Source organism: Stegodyphus dumicola, chromosome X2 (genome assembly GCF_044657685.1).
Source record: "Stegodyphus dumicola isolate Sdum_Otavi_A_Nest chromosome X2, ASM4465768v1".
In the NCBI taxonomy this organism is placed as follows: Eukaryota; Metazoa; Arthropoda; class Arachnida; order Araneae; family Eresidae; genus Stegodyphus; species Stegodyphus dumicola.
The window spans coordinates 142,316,775-142,338,094 of NC_140781.1; the positions used below are offsets into that span (position 1 = coordinate 142,316,775).

The following is a 21,320-nucleotide window of genomic DNA, read 5'->3' on the forward strand; positions in this document are numbered from 1 at the left end:
TCATTCATACTTTTAGCCTTAATATGATATGGCGAAGGTACACTTCTAGCTTAAGTTATGGAAATGCTTTGAAATGAAAATTTAAATATAAAGCTGTTTGAAAGTCTCAGGTGTCTCAAACTAGCTGTTAATCTTCAGTTAACTCTTCGTCGTCTCAGTAGAAAACTGTGGGCTTTTGCTTTAGAAGAATAGTTCCATATCTCCGCTTTTTTACTAGTACGTGATGATTATCTTAATAATGTTACGCATAAAATCCTATTTCTTTCTTTGAAGTATTAATCAAGTTATTAAACTTTCACTGCAGTTTTGAGACATTTGTGATTAAAGTTTTATTAGAAATTTCACGATTAAAACTCCCGAGATGGTCTTCCATTCAAACGACCAACGGCCACCCGAACGGCTGAGATCACATGCTTTCTACCCTCCCCCTAAAGTACATAATGGCTAAAGGTGCAGTTTCCTTAAATTCATTGTATCAGTTCATCTTTATTGTAGACAATCTTCTTGTAAAACTATTCTCTTGTGGTTCCCTATCTCTAGGTTAAGGTGACTAACGGTCGGGGGCAAATGGAAGGTCCTTTGTTAGGAATTGGAAACGATATCATTTGAAACTTCAATTAATTAATTCAATTCATTAATCAACAGATAGGTGGGAAGAAATTTTTGCGAATCTCAAATGGAATTTCAGGCGTTTTGGTGTTTTAAACAAAACAGGTTAACGAAGATCTTGTCATTCTAACAGTCAGCTGCATGTTATTTCTTTCCTTTATATCTTGCTTATGCAAACTACACGGGAAACGGCCAGGTTAAACATAGAACGAAATATTAACCTGGATTATGCGTTATACTCTTGCTTGAGTCTCACCGCTATACTAATGCTTGAGTAACGAGTCACCCAAGTTTGAGCGCCGATAAGTGTATAATGTCGTTGCTTTTATTTTCCTTTAACCCAACAGTGTTGCAGCTTCGAATAAGCAGCTAGACAACAAACTGCAGAATCAACTAGAAGATAAGAAGCCGAAATATTTATTTTGTTTTTATTTTTAATTATAATAGCACAAGGTGTGCAAAGCAAAATTGTGAGCTAGAATTTACCACTTGAGTTTTGTCCTATGTTTCTTAGTAAGCACTAAGAAAAGCTATAACTGATCAACCATTTGAGTTAATTTCTTACAGCACACAACAAGTAGTTTTAGCCGAACAAACACCTTTAAGTATTACACAATAAATTAAATTACAAAACGTTATTGTTTGCCTCGAAATCTATGAACATTTCCATCACGCAAAGAAGATCTAGCAGTTTTCAAACATGGCAAATGCAAAGTATAGAAAAAAGCATACATTAATATTATGAACTGTCACATAAAATTAGTTCACTCCCATCATTAACATTTAAATAAAATTGTAGGAACACTGAGTGGGAAATTATCAGCAAAATCAGAAAGATAGAAGCCAATAAGAAATACAATAGCGTACAATCCATGTATAAGTACATAATTAATTAAAGAAATAACTTGCTCAAAAGAGGAGTTCAACGGCAATATTAATAACTAGAACGGTAAGAAAATTATTACTTTAAGCTGGTTTCCATAAATCAAGTTCATGCATTCTCAAACAACGACTCCACGTTAATGATTTTTGTCACAGCTACTTCAGTTATTAATAATGATATGAAGCAACTATTAATAACAGTAATCAATAGGTTAAAGGATACTTAAAGTAACGTCGTGATGAAAAGGACTAAATAATGTTTAGGCTTAACCAAAAGGTGATTGTCCATGACAATTCTGATATTATTTTCTGGAGTTGTATTTTAAATTTTTAAATTTTCTTAGTTCATAGTTAAAATAATCTGTACTTTCCCTATAATCAGGTAAAACTAAAAGTGGAAATTAAATTGCATTTGCAGACCCATACGTTATCTTAAACGGGATGTTTAGCTAAATAATATAACCCAAATAGTGTTAGAATTAGAGAGACCTAACACATACTGGTGAGTTAGCAGATATTTTTACGACGCATTGTAAGTGCATCTAAAATTTAGTGTATCACTGTAAATCAAAGTTTACATTAAAAAAATAGCATTGTTAATACTATTTTATAGAATAAATACTGAATTGTTTGTTCTTAAATGCATGAAAAATATAACATGCATAAAATAAATTCACCAGACATGCATACATCCGAGGTATGGATCATAGAAGAATTTACAAAGGGAAATGAACAAATATAACCTTTTACTGGAGACAACAATACGAACCGTACGTCCCAAATAAAAAAGAATAGCATTTTACTTAAGAGGTTAAATTAAATTCATTCACATAATACCAGATTACAGTTCAAATAGCATAATATTCTAAATGTAATATTAATTTTTCTATGTAAGTAGGATTCTAATTATCCAGATTCCGATTTTCTGCCATTCAAATTATTGAGAACTTTTGTTGGATTTTCTAGACCAAGAATAATAAATAGGTCAGATATAAATTTACTTACTTTTACCGATGATTTAAATTAATTCATTTATTTATTATTTATTGATGACTTTAATAACATACAAAGATAAAAATAGCATACCAGATACTTTTAAGAATTAAACTATTAATTCAAAGGAAAGTAGGACAGCAACCAGTGATCGGTAAATAAATATTCTACAGATATTAATAGAAAAAAATGTCAGCTTACGTTTCTTTGTTTGGTTTTAACGCATACATAAATAAAAATTAATTTTATCCTTTCGGTTTTTTTGAAGTGGAAATGCATTATTTTCGGCAAATAAAGAGTGATTTCATTGTTTAATTTGATCGAAAAGAGTGTGTTTGCATTTAGTTTAATGGAAATAAAGCATTTTACTTTTGTAATATTTTTAAATAAAGTGCGATAAGCAAAATATAAATAAATATTGTTTCACTTGCCTTGAAGTAATTGAGCATTTGGCCTACAGAAAAAGATTATAAAATTAAGAAGATTTTTCAAATATACGAATGGGCTGCGATCTCAGTTAGTTCTAATATTTCTGTAATATATCTTAAATCAAGTAGAAAATCTAAATTCGTAACAACCAAGATGAATGCAAAGGTGATGCTATTTCAGATAAAATCAATAATACCATCTGCAAATAACCATATTTATTTATTATCTGCTTATATTCTATTACAGTCTGTTGCAGTTTGAAGTCAGGTGGTCTTTATGACTGATGTAAAGGTTTTCGCTTCGTGGTGACTCTGACATCAACAGTCATACATTTTATTTCCCTGAAGGCTTTTAATGGTTGTAATAAAAGTTATTGATCTTTTCTTGGAAAAGATTTTTTTGATTGCGAAAGATTTTGCATGGCAGCCTTTAGCGTTCTGAAATCTTTTTGATGGGATCGAATAGTAACTCCCACACATTTTTACAATGAAACTTTTGAAAACAAACATTTTGGTACCGTCGCTCAAGATATTGCAGTGGCACAAATTAAATAGAAATCAACATTACGCTTTTCGGTTTGAGGGCAGAGATGTAAATGATGCAAATTGCGCATGCCCCGTTGCCGGAGCTAATAGAGTTACTAAGCATATTACTAACATCCCGCCGTAGAAGAGCTAGAAAAATGCAAAGGATTAATTGCTGTTAGTCAATGTTCTAAATCTTAGCGCAAACTTATTAATCGCAAACTTTTACGAAATGATTAACAAAGTCACAGATGCGGTAAAGCACTTCATTGTATATGATCAGATTTCAATTACGTTTTAGAAAAAAAGTTTAAAAAAGTTAATAGTAATTAATTCATATTTAGATGTTTAAGATTCTAATGGCAGAAATAATTATAGCTTAGTCCTTCCATTTTTCAAGACCCGCTGCGTTACGTTTGCTGCTTTGAAACTTACAGCACCAGAAAATATAAACCACTTTATTTTATTGATGTCAGAAGTATATGTAGCTTAATATCTACATTTCTCACAATTATTGCTTTACATTATGCTACCAGTTTATTAACCACTTGGTTTGAGAAGAGTAGCCGTTTCATGAGGGATAAGATTTTAAGAGATTATTTAATACTTATGCTTCCTCGAAAATCATCAGTTTTCAAAGGTATAATCGACGTGGTATAAGATCTTTAGCTTTCAAATTAAAACAAACAACAGACTGCTTAACTGAGCACTTTAAAGCTTTCTTCTACTTACTTCTTATTATTTTATATCTCCGTATTTTTTTGGTAATATTTCTAACTAATGCAATTCATAATACCTTTAATCCATGCAACTTTAAGTAACTTACTGATATTTTCATAAACATTTGAATCACTATTGTAATTGTAAAAAACATCTTTCTGATGCCACACATCATAACTCTTGGTACAGAAATCTTATAGATCTAATTTGCATGATTTACAATGTCTCCAATTAGCTAGGTTTCCTTTTTTAATAATTTTTCCAGTACAATACCAGCTTATTTAGTGTCCATGTCTCCTCCTTAACCCCCCCAAGAAAAACCTGTAAATCTAACGTAATTCTTTATTATTATTATTATTATTATGAACAATAAACAGTTTTCAAATTAAAAAAAAAACCTGTGCCAAGTAAAAATTAATCCAGTTCTCTCTTCCACTATTGGATTACATAGAACCATATGCTAATTATATTATACAATATGGTATTGTACAATTAAATTACATAATAATACCGTTCTATGGTAAGGTACTATGAAATATAATTGCAAAGTACCAAAAAGTGTTTTCTTTGATCTGGCGTGTTCTAATGCGCAAATGACAGAAAGATAAAGTTCACTGTATGCACAGTGCACGGTGTAGTATGCTTTGTTATTGTTTCTTTTAATATTGGTGATGTTTTATTCCTGTACAATAATTTATCAAACCATCCTCACAATATTTACATAGGCTGCGGCATTAATGCTTTTATACACATTAAACGGTACTCTCCGCAGTTTCATGCAACCGCCGCAAGTCTTGAAACGTGTTACCCGTGGATATAGGAACAGTACTGTAGTACAATACTTTAAGAAAACGAGGAAATTTTTTTAAAACCATATCCAGGTATTTGCAAGCATAATTTCCATTTGCAGCAAGGGCAATAGAATTACATGTTCAAACAAAGGAGTTTTATTAATGATACTATTATGTCTTTCTGTAAAACAAAAGCGTTAAATTCTCAGCGTAGAATCTCATAAGCAAAGAGAGTTTTATGAGTAAGCTTGATGCTATTATGCATCTGTTTGACTGAGCATCCTTGAGTGAGAGTTGCTTGACTGGGAGTTTTCCCTTTATTCGGAATTAAAATTAATAACAGCTATTGAAAAGGAAATGATGAGAATCTAAGATTAACGCATTTAATAATTATAGGAATCGGCTTCCTTTTGCGAAGGTAATGCAATTTAATGCAGGAAAATTTCCGCTTACCAAAGTTATTTTGGAGTTGAATTAATCGATTTGAATTTTTCCTCTTTTGTTGTAAAAGTTCCCACGTAACAAATAGCGGATTTGTATCTGGCTTTTAAATTGTTTTATTAAAAGTTATAATTAGATTTCTTTTCCTTGTATTTTAAAAATGTTTAATTTTGCGGGTTAGGTTAGTGAAACAAATTTACATTAAATGCCGAAACTGAATTCTTACAATTTAATAATATGTTTCAGAGATCATGCGTTTTATGATTAATAATAATTTTAAATATTCGTTAAAAAGTACCTCATAGCATTTTATAGTAAATGTAAATTCAGTCAAAGTTGCAAAAAAAGCACATATTTCATCATTTGTTTTTCTTTTGCGGCAAGTTTGTGGTTGATTTAAAATTTGTAATGTTCTTAAAACCCATGAGGCATATCTTTTAATTTCAGGTGGAGCTAATCTTAACGTATTCGAAATAGAGAATTTATAAATCCAATATGGTGAATTTCAGCTTCATTTATTCTACTGAGATTTAAAATATATCAAATATATTTTTACTGCTAGATTTTTAGAAACACAAAATAAAATGCTAAACTTCGTACTTTAATTTTTTATCCATTTTTTTAAAACCAGGTACTGGGACTTTGAAATTCCTGACATATGCAGTATAAAAGGAATTGTATTTTTTTCATTTAAAATTGCAGAATATTAAATTATGATTTATTCTGAACGAAATTATATAATGTTTACACAGTTCAAAAATTAATTTTTAAGATGATCAAGACATGAATACCCCTAAACAGTCCATTAAAAAATGTTTTTTCAGGATGGAACTAGCAGTGTTCAGGGACTTTACCGCTCTTTTCAATTTGGAAAGAAATGGGATTTTTAATATAACATTTCACACTTATAATTGGTTATTTAATTCATGAACAACTTACTTGCATTAATTGGGTCATACTTCAGGAATTCAGTTAGGGTTTGTAATAAAGTCAATAAGAATTCTTTACACTACTGCCTTTATTCCTGTTTCTTTAACAAAAAAAAGTGCTATGTTTTAAAAAAGTGTGTATATTTTAAAATGTATTATATTTATATTTTGTACAGAATATACTATTTTGAAACCATGAATGTAAGATGCAAAAAAAGTTGAAATGTAAATTTTTGCTTAAATAACTTTGAATGAAAAATATTGAAATACAAGATTAGTTAATGAAATACTTTACATAAAGTGTATATTAATGTAAATATGATTTGCATCAGATTTGCTCTACGCTGAAGAACTAGAGCGGGAGACCTTCGTAACAGGCTTTGGCCTAGCATTCAAGTTTCGTAAATCGGGTCCTGATTCTATTGCACTATTTTATTTATGTTTATTGTTACGCAACATCTCGATACAAGAGGATGTATTTTCCTCTTAAAATACCTATCTCTAAACCTTATAGGTCTAGCCAGCACAATGGAATATTTTTTTTGATGTATTAAGAAAAGTTATCATTTATTTCTTAAATTTACTTTAAAGGAAAGCATATTTACTACTTTATTACATTACAATAGGGCATCTAGTATGTATTTAGTATGGTCTAATTATTAAATATGGAATATCTAATAATCATTAAATATTGGTACACCTAATTATTATTCTTTTAGGAAACGTCTTCCACATACTGAGATAATCTTATATGGCGCTTGCTTTTCCATTTAAAACCTCTTAAAAATGTAAGGATGTCCGGCACAAAATGCAAAAGGTTATTTTATATTCCAGAAAGGCATCTTTAACACTTCTTCATATTTTCGTAATATTGACTGTCGATACCTAATTTTCGGCTTCCGGCTAAGAGCTAACAGCCTTTTCAAATTGTTGCGCATATGTCTTCAAGTCCGGCGAATTTACTAAATAGTTATAGTTTTAAGGAGCAACAAAACGGTTGTAACAATCTATATTCTATATGAAATATGTAATTATATGATATTGCATATGAAACATGTAATTATATAATATTATATATGAAATGTGTAATTATAAAATAATTGTAATTATATTACAAGGTATTTTTTCAGCCTTCTTAGCATGCCTTCGTGGTGTAATGGTCAGTACGCTCGGTGCGTATTCGAGAGGTCCGAGGTTTTAGAGTCCAGAGACATTGCTCATTTTAGAGGACATTGCTCATTTTTCATGTCTCCTGCTTCAAAAAGTCCTAATGTCTCTACAGTGGCGCCCGAACAGGGACTCAAACCTCAGACCTTTCGAATACGCGCCGAGCGAGCTGACCATTACACCACGAAGGCATGCTAAGAAGGCAGAAGAAATACCTTATATTCGTTGCAGTATTTAAGCAAATTACAAATGCAATATAGTTGAGATTTTTCCTTCTTATAGAAATTGTTAATTTTATTCATTTTAATTAGATTATACCGTGACATCTTTATTTTCAGATATTGTTTTACGTTATATCTGATTTATTTTTCCAAATTAATTCAGAACATTTGATTATTGGTATTAAAAATGAAACGATATGATTTATGTAGCTCACAGAATTTTGGTTTATTCCGGCCAAAAAATAGCACAAAAATTTTATTTTGATAATTGTGCTTATAATGCTATATTTTCAATCATAAACTTAAAATAAAAAATATATGCGTAGCAGTACACCAAAGAATAATATCGTTTCTGTTGCTTTTTAACTTAAAATTATAATGACAAACAAGCTACATAAATGTTTTAATGCTAGTTTTCAGATCTAACTTACTTGAAAACTAGGAGTGTGAAATTTATTTTAGCACAGCTTCAGATGCTCATGCATTCCCTCCATTTAGAAAATAAATAACATTTAAATTTTAAGCATAATACTTTTATCTATTCAAGAGAACTCAATGTCTAAATTTAATTATTTGTGTTAAAAATGTGTTCCATTTTCCCAGAAACAAAGAACTTGAAAGCTATAATACTTTAGCCCATTGGCTACATTAATGCATTTTTATCTGTGAACTCTTTTTATCTGAAAATATTTTCTCCATTTGCATTATCAAGTATTGAAATGGCTAATTTGAAAAAATGGTTAGAGATAGATAACATCAAAATTAAAAATCTATCAAATTAATGGATATAGATGTAATGATGCAGAAAGCGTGATTAAGCAGATTTTGATCCATAATGAACAGCAAACTTGGCAGCCTAGACCGATGAAATATTCATTTTCAAATGACATTTTTGGCCAGAATTCTCTTGACACTCTAATCGTGCTTATTTCCGGAATATTTACGTTTTTAATATTGTTGTGATTTTAAGTTTCGAATTATCCACACTATCATCGTTATGTAAATGTCTTGAGATATGGATAAAATGACATATTCCAGAAAAACTTATTATTATTTTTAGAATAGAAGAGAAAATACTCAAATTAAAATGAAGAAATAAGGGCCTATTGTTAATTTAAGTTATAATTTTAATTTAATATTTTTTATCTTACACACACACACACACATATATATATATATATATATATATATAAAGCATTATTATTGAAATATTTTAATCTTAATTTATTAGAAAAATTTAAAATCATATCTTCTTTGTTATAGCGGCGTTACAATATCCATTGATGTCATTCAGCAAATAAATACTTCCACGTGCATGGTATTATATATGTGATGAAAATTCTGCTAAATTAATTACGTGTTAAAGACATTGAAATTCATTTAAAGTAAATTTCAGTAAAAATGGAATTAAAAATCCATTGTCTTTTGCTTCAAAACTTGATAAGGTTGTAAAAAGGCAGCTCATTCCCTGTTTTTAAAATCTTCTACTGCAGTAAAAAACTGAATGAAATAAATTAGTGTAGAGCAGTTTTCTTAAGTCAACTTAAAGGTTTAGAATATAACGTGTTCGCATAAAATGTTCATGCTTTTTTTCTTAATTTATAGCCATTGTAACAAGAAATCATTACATTCGTACAGTAACAAACTTTTCTCAGATCCCTTTATTTGCTGAGAAATGTAATACGTACATCAGCAACAGTTTTCAAAACTTAGCAAATGAGAAACAATTAAAATTAGTTTCTTCTCTTTTAATTAAAGTATGCATAGGTTTTGTAATATTTTATATTAATGTGAAAAAAGCTGTTAGATTCTTTTTGCTAGTTCTGAAAGCAATTTGCAGTAATTTCTATAAATACGAAACAAAAATGTGCTGAATTATTTTGTTAGCTCTAAATGTAAGTGCACCGAAATTAAGCTTTTGTTTTCTGGTATAATTAACACTTAAAATGTTTCCATTACAGATTGAAATTCATTAAGTATCTGCAAACTAAATCTTCTGAATAGTAAATAACTGCAAATGCAACACATGCAATTAAAAGCAAAAATTTCAAATAAAACTTACCATTCTTTCCTGAGCATATTTTCGTAAACGATATCCAAAGGTCTAAAATGTTTTTCCCAAAACATGATTTTTAAAGACAAAATATCCATAAAAGCTTCCTTATCTAGTTTTCCTACATTTACTTTTCAGGGCTACATTATTAGTACTGATGTACCTCCTGAATAATAACAATATATTACTTATAAATCACAATCAATCATTTCATGCACTTGTTTAAATTTGGGCTAAAGCAATACAAGTCATCTTTGTTATTTTCATTAGAACAAGTTAATAATATCACGAAGCATATTCCTTTGATGCTTCCAAGTTAAGCTATTCACAAAGCACATTCATTTCATTCTTTCAAGTTAAGATTATCTATTACAAAGTGCATTCATTAGATTCTAAAATTATAAAATAATCATAAAGCGCAGCCACAATTTCCAAAACGCATGTAGCATCATGGCAGATTCATAACTTCAAACAAGACATACAATCGAATTTATGAATTTAAGAAAACATTCTGTGAAAGGCATCATTTATACCTCCGATTTAGCTAAGTGCAGTACCTGATAGAGTAGAATTTACTTGGTCTGTAAGGGATCTCCGCGAAACACTCAAGATGCATTTCCGCTGGAAGAGTTCAACTTAAAAACACTGAAAAGTTTCCTCAAACGGTTGTTTGCTCTTTATGTTCTTTAAATATTTATTGCTTTATACAAGAAAAGAAAAAAGATGAACCTTCCAAAAGCCAAACATCATTCAAAACGGCGGCTGGTTCCAAATGATTGCCTGTTCAAATAGGCGTGAGAGCAGCCTTGAATTTGTTGCGAAATATCGAACAAAACCAGAGCCGTTTTTTACACTTTTTGGAGCTAAATCTTATAAATTTCCTGTTTGGATATATTAATCACCTTAAGATATAGATGTTTGGTATGGCTAAGCCGTAAAATGTAGGAATAAAAGACTTATTAATCTTAAAGTGTAGTGAATCATTGAAGCTTTTCAGTGAAATACCTGAAAAACATGCAATAAAATTTGGTAAATATGTTCTTATACATGAAAATTTTTGACTTAGTGTCAACTTCGTTTGCAATCGGTTTTGTCTTACAATGCTCTCCGAGAAATCTTAAAGTAATTTATAGCTTTACGCTGATCATAAATATATTTTTTAAATCTTCTAAGTGGGCTTTAAGTGTATTCGAATTGGTATAACTCCCTAATAAACGTGGCAAAGAAGCGGCTATATTGAAACTAAGAGTAAATTGTGTTCTCCACTATCAGATACATTGTAGAAAATTTGTCCGAAGTAATTTTCGACTTTATAGAGGCTTTTGTGTATTTCTTAATGACCTTTACACTTGAAATCGTAAAGCAACGTATTTTCATTTTAAGCACATAATTACGTAACCATTGTTATTACACGAACGTTTAGTTAAATGGGTGGGAAGTATCGCTAAATGAATATTCAGTAGTTTATACCTGAATAAATCTCTCTGCTTGATGTATTATAAAAGTAAAGAAAATAAATAAGTAAGTACAAAATGTTAGAAATATTTATAACTTGGGTGTAAGTAATGATTGGCTTTGCTATAAGAAATAAAATATAAATATTAGAACAGTTACATAGTGAAATTTCTATTAGATACATGTCCTAGTAGGAATAACAGGGCTTTTAGGCGAGTAGCGCAGCATAACGTGCAGGCACAAAAACACACAACATATGGCTTAAAGGGAGAAATAAAGAACAAGCAAGAATGGCTGTCGTGTTGCATTTTCAATTTTGGCGGCCTTGGTCGAAAGTTTCAATATGAGAAAAAAAAAGGTGGCGGATATTTTTTTAACTTTCACAAAGGCAGCAGAATTCTAAATATTCTGACCAACTAGGAGAACATCGGGAAAACTGTGATCTCTCTCTCTTTTTTTTTTCTCTCTAAGTATTTATTGTTACGCGAGTGAGAGAATTTAATTTTTTCTCATTGTATTTTATCTCAACAATGCTTACACAGTTAAAACGTAAACAATTTTTATTTCAGTTTAAAAGAAAGTACAAAACTTTATTTGGCAAAATTAAGCTTTGAAATTAATTTTTATTCTCCTAAACACACATTAATGATGAATTCCCTTTTTATTTTAACTAAAATGAAAACGATGAGTTTTTTTTTATTTATACTAGCCCGGAATATTCTTATCTTTTATTGTATTAAAATTGAATTTTAGTGATCAAATCAAACCGCAGAACTTATTGTACATATTTACCAGATCTTGTAAGCTTGTAAGAAACTGAAAATTGATCTTGGTATGCATACTTCCTTTAACACCGGATATAATTTTTAAGTTAAACATTTCTTAAAGAAGAATTAGTTTCCCGAAATTTAGGTTACGAAACATAAAAAATTAATATTATTTCATCGTAAATTCATGCCGCATAGAGCCTTATGCACATACTTAAAGAGAAAATTAATTTATTCAAGACGTAGCTTTGCACTGATTTCATTGGGTTACTTGCTTGGAGTTTGTACGTGCTTGGAGTTTGCAATAAATATTTTTCGCAAGGGGCAATACTTTCGATTTAGCCAAGATCTGCAAATTAAAAAGAATAAACACTTGGAAGAAATTGAAACGTTTAATAATCCGTAATAAGAAAAAGATCCAGTGAATCTTAATGTATCTTCCATTGTAATAAAGTACTAAATTAATCTGTTAATCGTATTATTGTATATTTAATTGTTTTTCAATCCGCTTGTTTAATTTCTGCCATAGCATTATATTCCATAAAAACTTGAAGCACTCAAGTCCTGCACCACACAAAGAGTAATTTGAAAGCAGCGTTACAGTTCTCTTTCGAACCAATTCCAAAGCTATATCAAATCTCATATACTTAAGACGCAATATTCTAAAGTTGCAGAAAAAATAAAAAAGTCGTTTTTACTTTAATGAAAGCATTAAGCTTCATCACATATTACATGATGTAGATGTTTTGAAAATCTCCGTCTCGAAAAATCTCCTTTAAAGTAATTCTTCATGCAAGTTCTAGTTTTGGAAGTTTCACAGATGCTTGAAATGTGTGATATTTTTGTTAAATACTGTGCTAGAAAAGCTATTAGCTTCTTCCTTAAGGGTGAAGTAATTAGCATCACTCCACTATTTAAAAATAATTCTATTAAAAGGTTGAATAGGGTTTGTTAGTGCATATGTTTTAGTATACTCATTGGCATAGTGTGCGTTATATTCATTGACTCACTGGCATAGTGTGTAAGCTTAGCTTACAAATAGATAGAGCTTAGATAAACAACGCTTAGACACTTTGTTTCGCCATCCTAGATAGCAATCAAGCGCCATTCCTCATATAATAATAAAAATTCGTCGAGAATGCATGGCAAGATACTCTTTCTTTAGAGGCGCATTTAGGCATTGAAAACTTTCTTTTTATCAATTTCTTTACTTTTTAAGAAATCATTCAGCAGCGTTTAAATTGTCATTGACGCAATTCATCAATGAATACAGATACTTAAAATTTGCCATCTGCCAGCCCTGTTTCTGTAAACACATTAGTTTATATTATAATATACTTATTTGCTTTCAAATTACGAGTTACCAATCCTTTCTCAATTTATTTCACTATTTCGGATGAGAGAACTTTTAATTTACTTCCACTTTTTTGTTAAACGAAGTTCGATTAAGTGAGGTTTCATTTACAATTGAAAATAAAATAAAAAGTGTGTATGCATTGTTTTGCATGGATTATCTTCCTACGTGTGAGGTCAAAATGCCCGTTTCATTTCACGCAAGTTATTTCAGCTCGCGATTAATTCTTTAAACCTCGCAAGCTTTAACTCTTTTGAATAAAATAGCTTCCAATGCCGATATGTTTCTTCGAACCTGGATTTATTGTTCGTACCACTCGGAACCCAAACCATACTGTCCGTAATAGCTTCAGAAATCAATCTAATTTGAGCTCCACCCTATTTCACCGATCTGGCAGCAACCGTTTTCTTTTTTGTTTTTCTCAAAATTCAAGGTTATTGAGCGTAGAAAAAGTTACGCAGACAAAGAAAACATCATCAGGGTTGTCTCGGAACAGCTGGATGATATGACACAGATGATTTTCGTGTGTGTTACGAACAATGGATTTGTCTTCTGAAGAAAGGTGTCAACTTTAGCAGCAATTATTAAGAAGTGCTGTGTGCTAAGCTTTTAATGGAATAAATTTAATTGGTATGCAAGTCATTGTTGAGAAATTAGAAATTAAAAGAAGTTTTATTCTTTTCTGCGTATTATCCACTCATTGTGGCATTTCAATCCCCCGTTGTTCTATTTAATTAGTTATATTTAAATTTTCTGAAAATAGAAGCTCTTTGCAAATTTTAGTAAATTTTAGGCACAATGATACAATTTTTATAAAAAAACCTTATGAAAAAGAAAATTAGATTATTTTTAATTATGTGTTTGTATATGTTTTTCTATGGTCATCTGTATGGTGCTCAGACCATACAGACTGTCATCTGTATGGTGTTCAAGGCTGTTACCAACGACAGGCGTAAATTTGCGTTCCTTGCCACGGGAAATTTCGTGGGCTTGCGCTAACTATAGGTAAGACAAGTGATCATTAGCAACAACAACAACAGCATAATAGTGCGAAAGCCTCATTTATAGTTACATTCAAAAGTAAACTTTTATTTTCTACTCATACTACATTCGTATTAACGGAAACAAAAATTGCCCATTCAGTCATTGCATATGTAATTATATTTAGTTCTTTATGACAATGCAATATTTAGACTTCTAACGTGCGAAACCTAGGAGCACAAAAAGTCCATTTAGTCTCTGCATATGTCACTGAATATTTAATTCATCATTGAGTGCAATATTTAGCTTTCTAAAATGCCAGTGCCTTCTTTCTGAAAATATTTTAATCCATTTAGACATCAAATAAATTAAAGCAAAATAATGAATTCTTGATTGATGTCTTCCATTAAATAAAATTCACTCCGTAATCTGTGTGATATTAGGTGATTTTAATGTTATTTATAAATATTTCATTCAGTGCTCCCCTGAAATAAATACAGTAAATAAATGTTTATCTAAGAATACTAGAAGTTCAAATAAATACAGCGCTTTGAACTGGATACAGCCTATCAGCTTTGCTTCAAATCATTGCGTACTATTCTAAACGCTTAAAATATTTTTAAAGTATCGAATTTTCTCTACTGCACAATTCTACATAAGAACCATTCATTGGTGTTTCTAGTAAGATTTGCTGAAACGATGCTATTTATTGCAATAATTTAAATGAAGCTATAAGATTTGTAAGAGGATGATGGTTTTATTAAAACTATGCACACTAGTTGCTCATAATCATTAGAATGAGCCAGGTAGTTTCTACCCTTAATTAAATAGCTCATAATTCTTATTCATTGCTTTCAGCGCGTTTAAAACAATGGTTATTTATTTTCGCACATTTAATCGAATTTTTAAGCAACAAAATAGAAATAACTATTTATTTTGACAAATGTATTACGAAGCTGATTAGGCATTAATATTTGAAGCATTTGTTTAATGTTCATTGCAAGTGTTCACTTCGGTAAGTCTCTATAATTACTTTTTAAATGCACATAAGAAAGCTAGCTAGAAATTGTAGCTAGAAAAGCTAGCTAGAAAAGTTATATTAAGAAAGCAAGCCAGAATATAGCTATTGTTCCATAGAATAGCAATATTTCTTTCCGTAAACAAAAATGACATCTCTGATTAATATGCATTATGGTCACTTAATTCCTCAAAATTAACAGCTTTATTTTAATATAAACTAACAGACGCAATTTAATTTCATAATTTCCAATTGTGAACGATTGTCTGTAATTTAGTTACAAAAACAATATTTTAAATCGTCATATCATTAGAGAAAAAAAAATTTATTTCAGTTAAGTTCAAAAACAGTGTATCATAACTCTGAGAAATAAATCTGATATTTGGTATCCCTAAAATTTAAATTCTGAGATACGCGATGCATTTTTTATTTACAAATTTTACTTTTTTTTACAAGCAAAGTGGCAAGACTTAAACTTAATTATTAATGCAAGGAGAGTTAAAACTGGGAATTATTTTTTATAGATCACGCTATATTATAAATGTCTACTCTGTCTTTATGCAAAATAATATAAATACACTTATATAAATGAATGACTCACCCCCATGGAAATCCTTCAAACGGCAGCAACTTTGAAACTTTTTTCAGCATGTTTAAAATTTAGATATGAAATAAGTGCTTGAACTTTCATTCAGGTATTAGAGGCTTATTTTTGAAAGAAAACATTCAGAAGACATTCTTATACTGAATAAAATATCAGGCTAAAACACCAACATCTAAAGATATCACAAATTCCTATAAACCTTAATATGGAATAAGAGGCTAGATAAATTTAGAGAACGCTCTAATACATCACCACATAAATGGAATAATTGAGAAAGGTAGAGGATGGTTACTTATTGTGCAGTTATGAATGCTATTATTATTTTTTTTCCACATTGCTTGCAACAGATCGCGTGTTCTGGTCTGCAGGTTCTCTCTTTTTTTTTTTTTTTTTTTCTTTGCAGTTTCCTCTCCGACTATAATAGTCTCGGACGCAATCGTTCGCTACAGTGTGATTATTTTTCGAACTTACACATTTTATCGCCGGATGGGAAGATGTAGAGATTATTTATTCTAACACTAGACAGTTAGAGAATTTTTTTATATTAACGAATAGTAACTTTATTCGCAAGTTTTGTTCATAAATTATTTTGATAGCTTATTTTTAAAAAAGGACTATTTCGAAATTATCAAGATTCAGAAATTTAAATAGTCATCTTTTCCCCCTTACTATATAACAGGTAATTAACTAAGACTGAAAAAATGTTTCAGTCCTTTTCGTTAAAGAAAGAGCTGATGTTTTCACCATCCCCCCCCCACGATGTAAAAGGGAATACTGAATTTTTTTCCTGATAATAAAAATTAAGCAAAACCTAATTATTATAGTGAAGTTACTTTCCAATATCGTCTTTTTGATACTGTTTGTTAATTGGTTAATTATCTGGAAAAAAATGCTGAAATTTTTCTTTTTAAAAAAAGTTCAGATGTTAAGAAGAGTTTGATTTCAATCAAGAATGATTGCTATTTCAGAATGACTTTGAAAGTTATTAAACACACATATAGCCTGGAATTATAGTCTTCCCAAACCTTTTTGTGTCTTTGTACCCGTGCATGCTGTAAACTAGCAAAACTGAACTTCATCATAATATAATGAATTAAAAAAACGTTTTCTAGAGTGACCTTGCGGTGTAATGGTTAGCACATCCAAACAGTAAATAGGAAATTCCATATTTCAGTTCCTGGCAAAGACAAGCTTGATATTTCATGATTTTTGTTCTGAAAAAATATAGCAGTTTCTTAAAAGTATGTAAAACAGAAGGTGAATTTTGAGAGAATAGAAAAGTTACCATTACAATAATACAGAAAAGAATTAAAACACCTGCTTTTTTCTTTAAATTGGCAAAATGCTATGCAGTATCGTTTTAGATAATACATTTCTTTATGCACTGAAAATAATTCTTGATTTATCTTAGATCCAAATTCAAATCATGATCTTTCTTCAAATAAAATGTTTTTTTCCATTTATCTCCAATATTAAAATGAAATAAAATGTACATGAAACTGAACTACAACGTTTCTTAATTCAAATACTTAATGCTTTTTGTTTTTTCTTAAACAGAAACTGCAATTATTACTATTAAGTAGTAAATCGGAACGAAGAATGCAGAAAATGTAGTAGGATAGTTGTGACTGGGATAAACCTTTGGTGGATATGTAATGAAACTTTAATACATGAATCTTTGAGAAGTCTAACTGTTCTTTAAATTAAGTTATAAAGATTTTCAGGACTTTCAAAGTTAGATCACGTGAAGAGTAAATTATGCTTTCACCGCAATTGAAACCGCGAATCTTCCAATGCCAATTGGATGTTCTAACTATTTACATCACAACAACAAATTCGAGGGTATGCGATAACTCTTTACATTCCTCCCTGCTTAAAAAGAGAACTCTAACAGGCACAAGACCCAGTCGACCAAATCAAAGTAATGCTGAATTATGATCCACAAATTTTAGTTCGATCACCATTGTAGAGATTATTAGGACTTTCAAAGTGAGGGAACATGAAAAAGTCAATTGTGGCCTGATCGATTAGCCTAATAATGCCAACTGGATAGTGCCAATTTTCTAGTGCCAAATGGATAAGCTAACCACTTTCATCTCAACAGTGCGTTTGGGTAATTTAATAATTCCTTATAAGATTTAATGCAGGAAACAGAATAGAACCTCTTACTGGGACAAAACTTCGTCCATTTTTGCGCACATCATTTTCGTTAAAGATTACAAAGAAAATACTCAATAGCCAACAATATGGTTTCACAGCGGGTCGTAGCACAATTGATTCAGTAAATAACCTAGTTAATGAAATTTATAACAGTAGAATGAACAATCTTCATACTTGTGTTATTTCTTTAGACGTTGCATCTGCGTTCAATAACCTTTGGTGGCCTGGATTGCTATCAAGGTTAAATGAAATCAAATGTCCAAGAAATCTTTTTCGCATAATTCGAAGTTATTTGAGCAACCGGAAAATACAATATTAAAGAGATGGAGCCAATATCTCACATTCTTATCAGAAAGGGGCACCTGAAGGTTTTCTTTACAGATGGATCTAAGATTGGTAAAAATGCAGGTGCAGCTTTCGTTATGTACAACAATGGGCACGAAGTTCATTCAGAAATTTATAGATTAAATGATACGGCTTCCGTGTTCCAGGCAGAGATTCTTGCTTTAAAAAAAGCACTCATCTGGATAGGTTCCACAATAACTGACAACATTCCTATTCGTATTTTTACAGATAGTCGTGGTTCCCTTCAAAGTTTAAATACTGATAAAATTACGAAAAGAAGCATTCTTAGCCTAAAGAAAATCATAAAAATTCTTTTAGGTTTCCATTCTCTAGAGTTTAATTGGATTAAAGCTCATGTTGGAATCGCAGGAAACGAAAGAGCAGATTCCGAAGCAAAAAGAGCAACACAACAAGATCAGATAGATCTTGAAGTGCCACTTTCAGAGTTTTCGGCTAAACAGCAAATTCTGCAAGAATCGCTAAAACATGGCAGCAAAGATGGGATGAGGACTCTACAGGACGTTCGATTTATGCCTTTTTCCCCACAAATTTCTCTCTCTCGTATACAAACAGATCACATTTTAAATCAAATCTTGACAAATCATGGTAAATTTCCGCAATATATGCAAAGATTTCATAAAAAGACCACAAGATATGGCCGTGGGACAAGTGAAGAGCTTGCAGGAGCTTTCCATTACATCACGTCTTATCCAATAACAGTAAAAGAAAGAACATCTCTTTTTCCATCACCATTGCCTCCACTGGGAATATTGGCAAAATGCAATTCTACTCTTAATGCCATGAAGTCAATTATGCAACTTATACATGTAAACGACTCAGACTTTATGGTTTATCGTTCAATGTTTATGTCATTCTGATTGTTATTTTTCCTTCCATTCACTTCAATGTAATGCTCAATTGTTTAGTCACTATAGTGTTTACTTACACCTGCAGCAAATTGTATATTTGTTTATAAGTTTATTTGAGTTTTTCTATTATTTTGTTATTATTGTTATTTATTTTTGTTATTATTATTATTTATTATTTTGTTATTATTAATGTATTTATTTGTTATGATTATTATTTTGTTTGTATATATATTTATTTTAATTTTACTCTGCTTTAATTAATTTTCATTTATGTAATTTTTTTTTAGGCCCTTTTCCTCAGCTGACGTGCTCTGCCTTGTTTTAGCCTATTGGCTTTTTCCCACTTTGGTAGTTAGCACTTGTCTCCTTCTGCCTAATCCGGAGTGAGATAACGGAGTGTTTAGAAGCATGGAGTGTTTAGAAGCCCACTTACTGGCAGCAATCGTTACAAAACACCGCAGTTGCTTTCAGTAGCAGGAGCGGTTATAAGAGTCTGTTGTTTTATAGTAATTTATATAGCTGCATTGCGATATAAAAAAGATCAACATATCTCAGGTATCAAAAAAATTAATTTAAAGACGTTTATGGCATGTTTAAATGAGTAATATAAATCAAAGGGTAGTCTATTTCAAGCTGTAAATTGTATAGACTGAAATTATTCTATTATAATCCTTCATGTTTCTGAATTTTAGAAACTTCTCTAAAGTTTGCAATTTTATGTGTTGAAAATTTTTGTTATATTGTAGAGACATTAGGTTTTTTGAAGCTAGAGACGTGAAAATACGCGTCTGACCACTACACTATGAAGCTAAGAAGGCGTGAGAAATGCCTTATATACTCCCCCTTTTAAAGGGCGACTAGGGTTTTTAGGGGCCCAATTGCCAAATCCTGGTGGTGAAGAATCATCATTCACCAAATTTTAGTTCAGGCGCCACTGTAGAGACAGTAGTTTATTTCGAAGCAGGATAGATGAAAAATGAGCAATGCCCTCACCAGGACTCGAGCCACGGACTCTCGAATATGCGTCGAGCGTGCTGACCACTACACCGCAAAGGCATGCTAAAAAGGCGGGAGAAATGCCTTATAATATAAAAGCTCATTTAAGTTCTTCGTATTCATTGAACTTAATTCAGATCTCTTGGAATGCTTAAAAATCCCTTTTATATTTTTTAAATTTGTAAATGAGGTAGATATTTCTAGCAAATGAAAATATGATTTTTTTCTTGGCTATCTTTCAGGTTTTTTTAGTAATTAGCTTATTGTTGTTTTAATATGCCAATGCACATCATTTTCAGGATGCTATTTTTTACATTACAGCTAGCTAAGAACCGTTCTTATGTGGACTACAGTGTACTCTTGATTATCGGGCTTACGCGAGGGAAGCTTGTCACAGGTAACTGGAAAACATTATCGATTTTCATGCATATTATACGTGTTTATTTCTTTAAAAAAATCAGTGATTTTACTTTGTTTTTGAGAGTGTTTGTACATTTGTCGAATTTCTCTGCGTATTTTTCGAAGTTCAATTTTATCAATGTATTGGAATCACCTTTGATCAAATAATTCCAACAGAGTTTAAACAGAAGTCAGTGCTGTCTCGGTATTAATGTAATCAGTAGTATTAATCAGTGTCTTCTTCGATTGTGTTTCCAGTATCACTCACTTCCTCTTCTGTTTTTGGGAAATTTGAAACGATATCGGCATCATTGAAGCATTAAAAGCCCGGCTCAGTCGAATCGACATCGAATCCTTCCTTGATGTTTTCTCAATGAACATATTCAAAGAATTTTATGTGTTTAATTATTTTTGGCATACGACTTCAGTTACTGGCTTAATTACTTCACAATTAGATGAACCTCTGATTTTTAAATTAATATTTCCATGTTCAGAACGTGCGCGTATTTATTTCTATCCACTTTGAGTGTGCGTGCGTTGACACACCCCTCACGGATAATATGCAAATCGGATAATCCGCACCCGAATAATCGAGAGTACACTGTATTTACTC

General features: G+C 30.8%; 1 protein-coding gene across 3 annotated transcripts in view; it reads right to left on the minus strand.

Moving 5' to 3' along the window:
* The window catches only part of LOC118187442 (proton channel OtopLc-like), a 222,391-nt gene that overhangs the window by 97,315 nt on the left and 103,756 nt on the right, over positions 1–21,320 (minus strand). The window contains exon 1 of one of the 3 annotated variants that reach the window (XM_035357665.2): positions 15,936–16,476. The exons of 1 other annotated variant lie outside the window; for it this stretch is intronic. In XM_035357665.2, the coding sequence (XP_035213556.1) occupies positions 15,936–15,985 (50 nt within the window). In that variant the 5' untranslated portion in view covers positions 15,986–16,476. Of the gene's footprint in view, positions 1–9,768; positions 10,376–15,935; positions 16,477–21,320 lie in introns of those variants that run through there. One more of the 3 variants, XM_035357664.2, reaches the window with a different exon arrangement.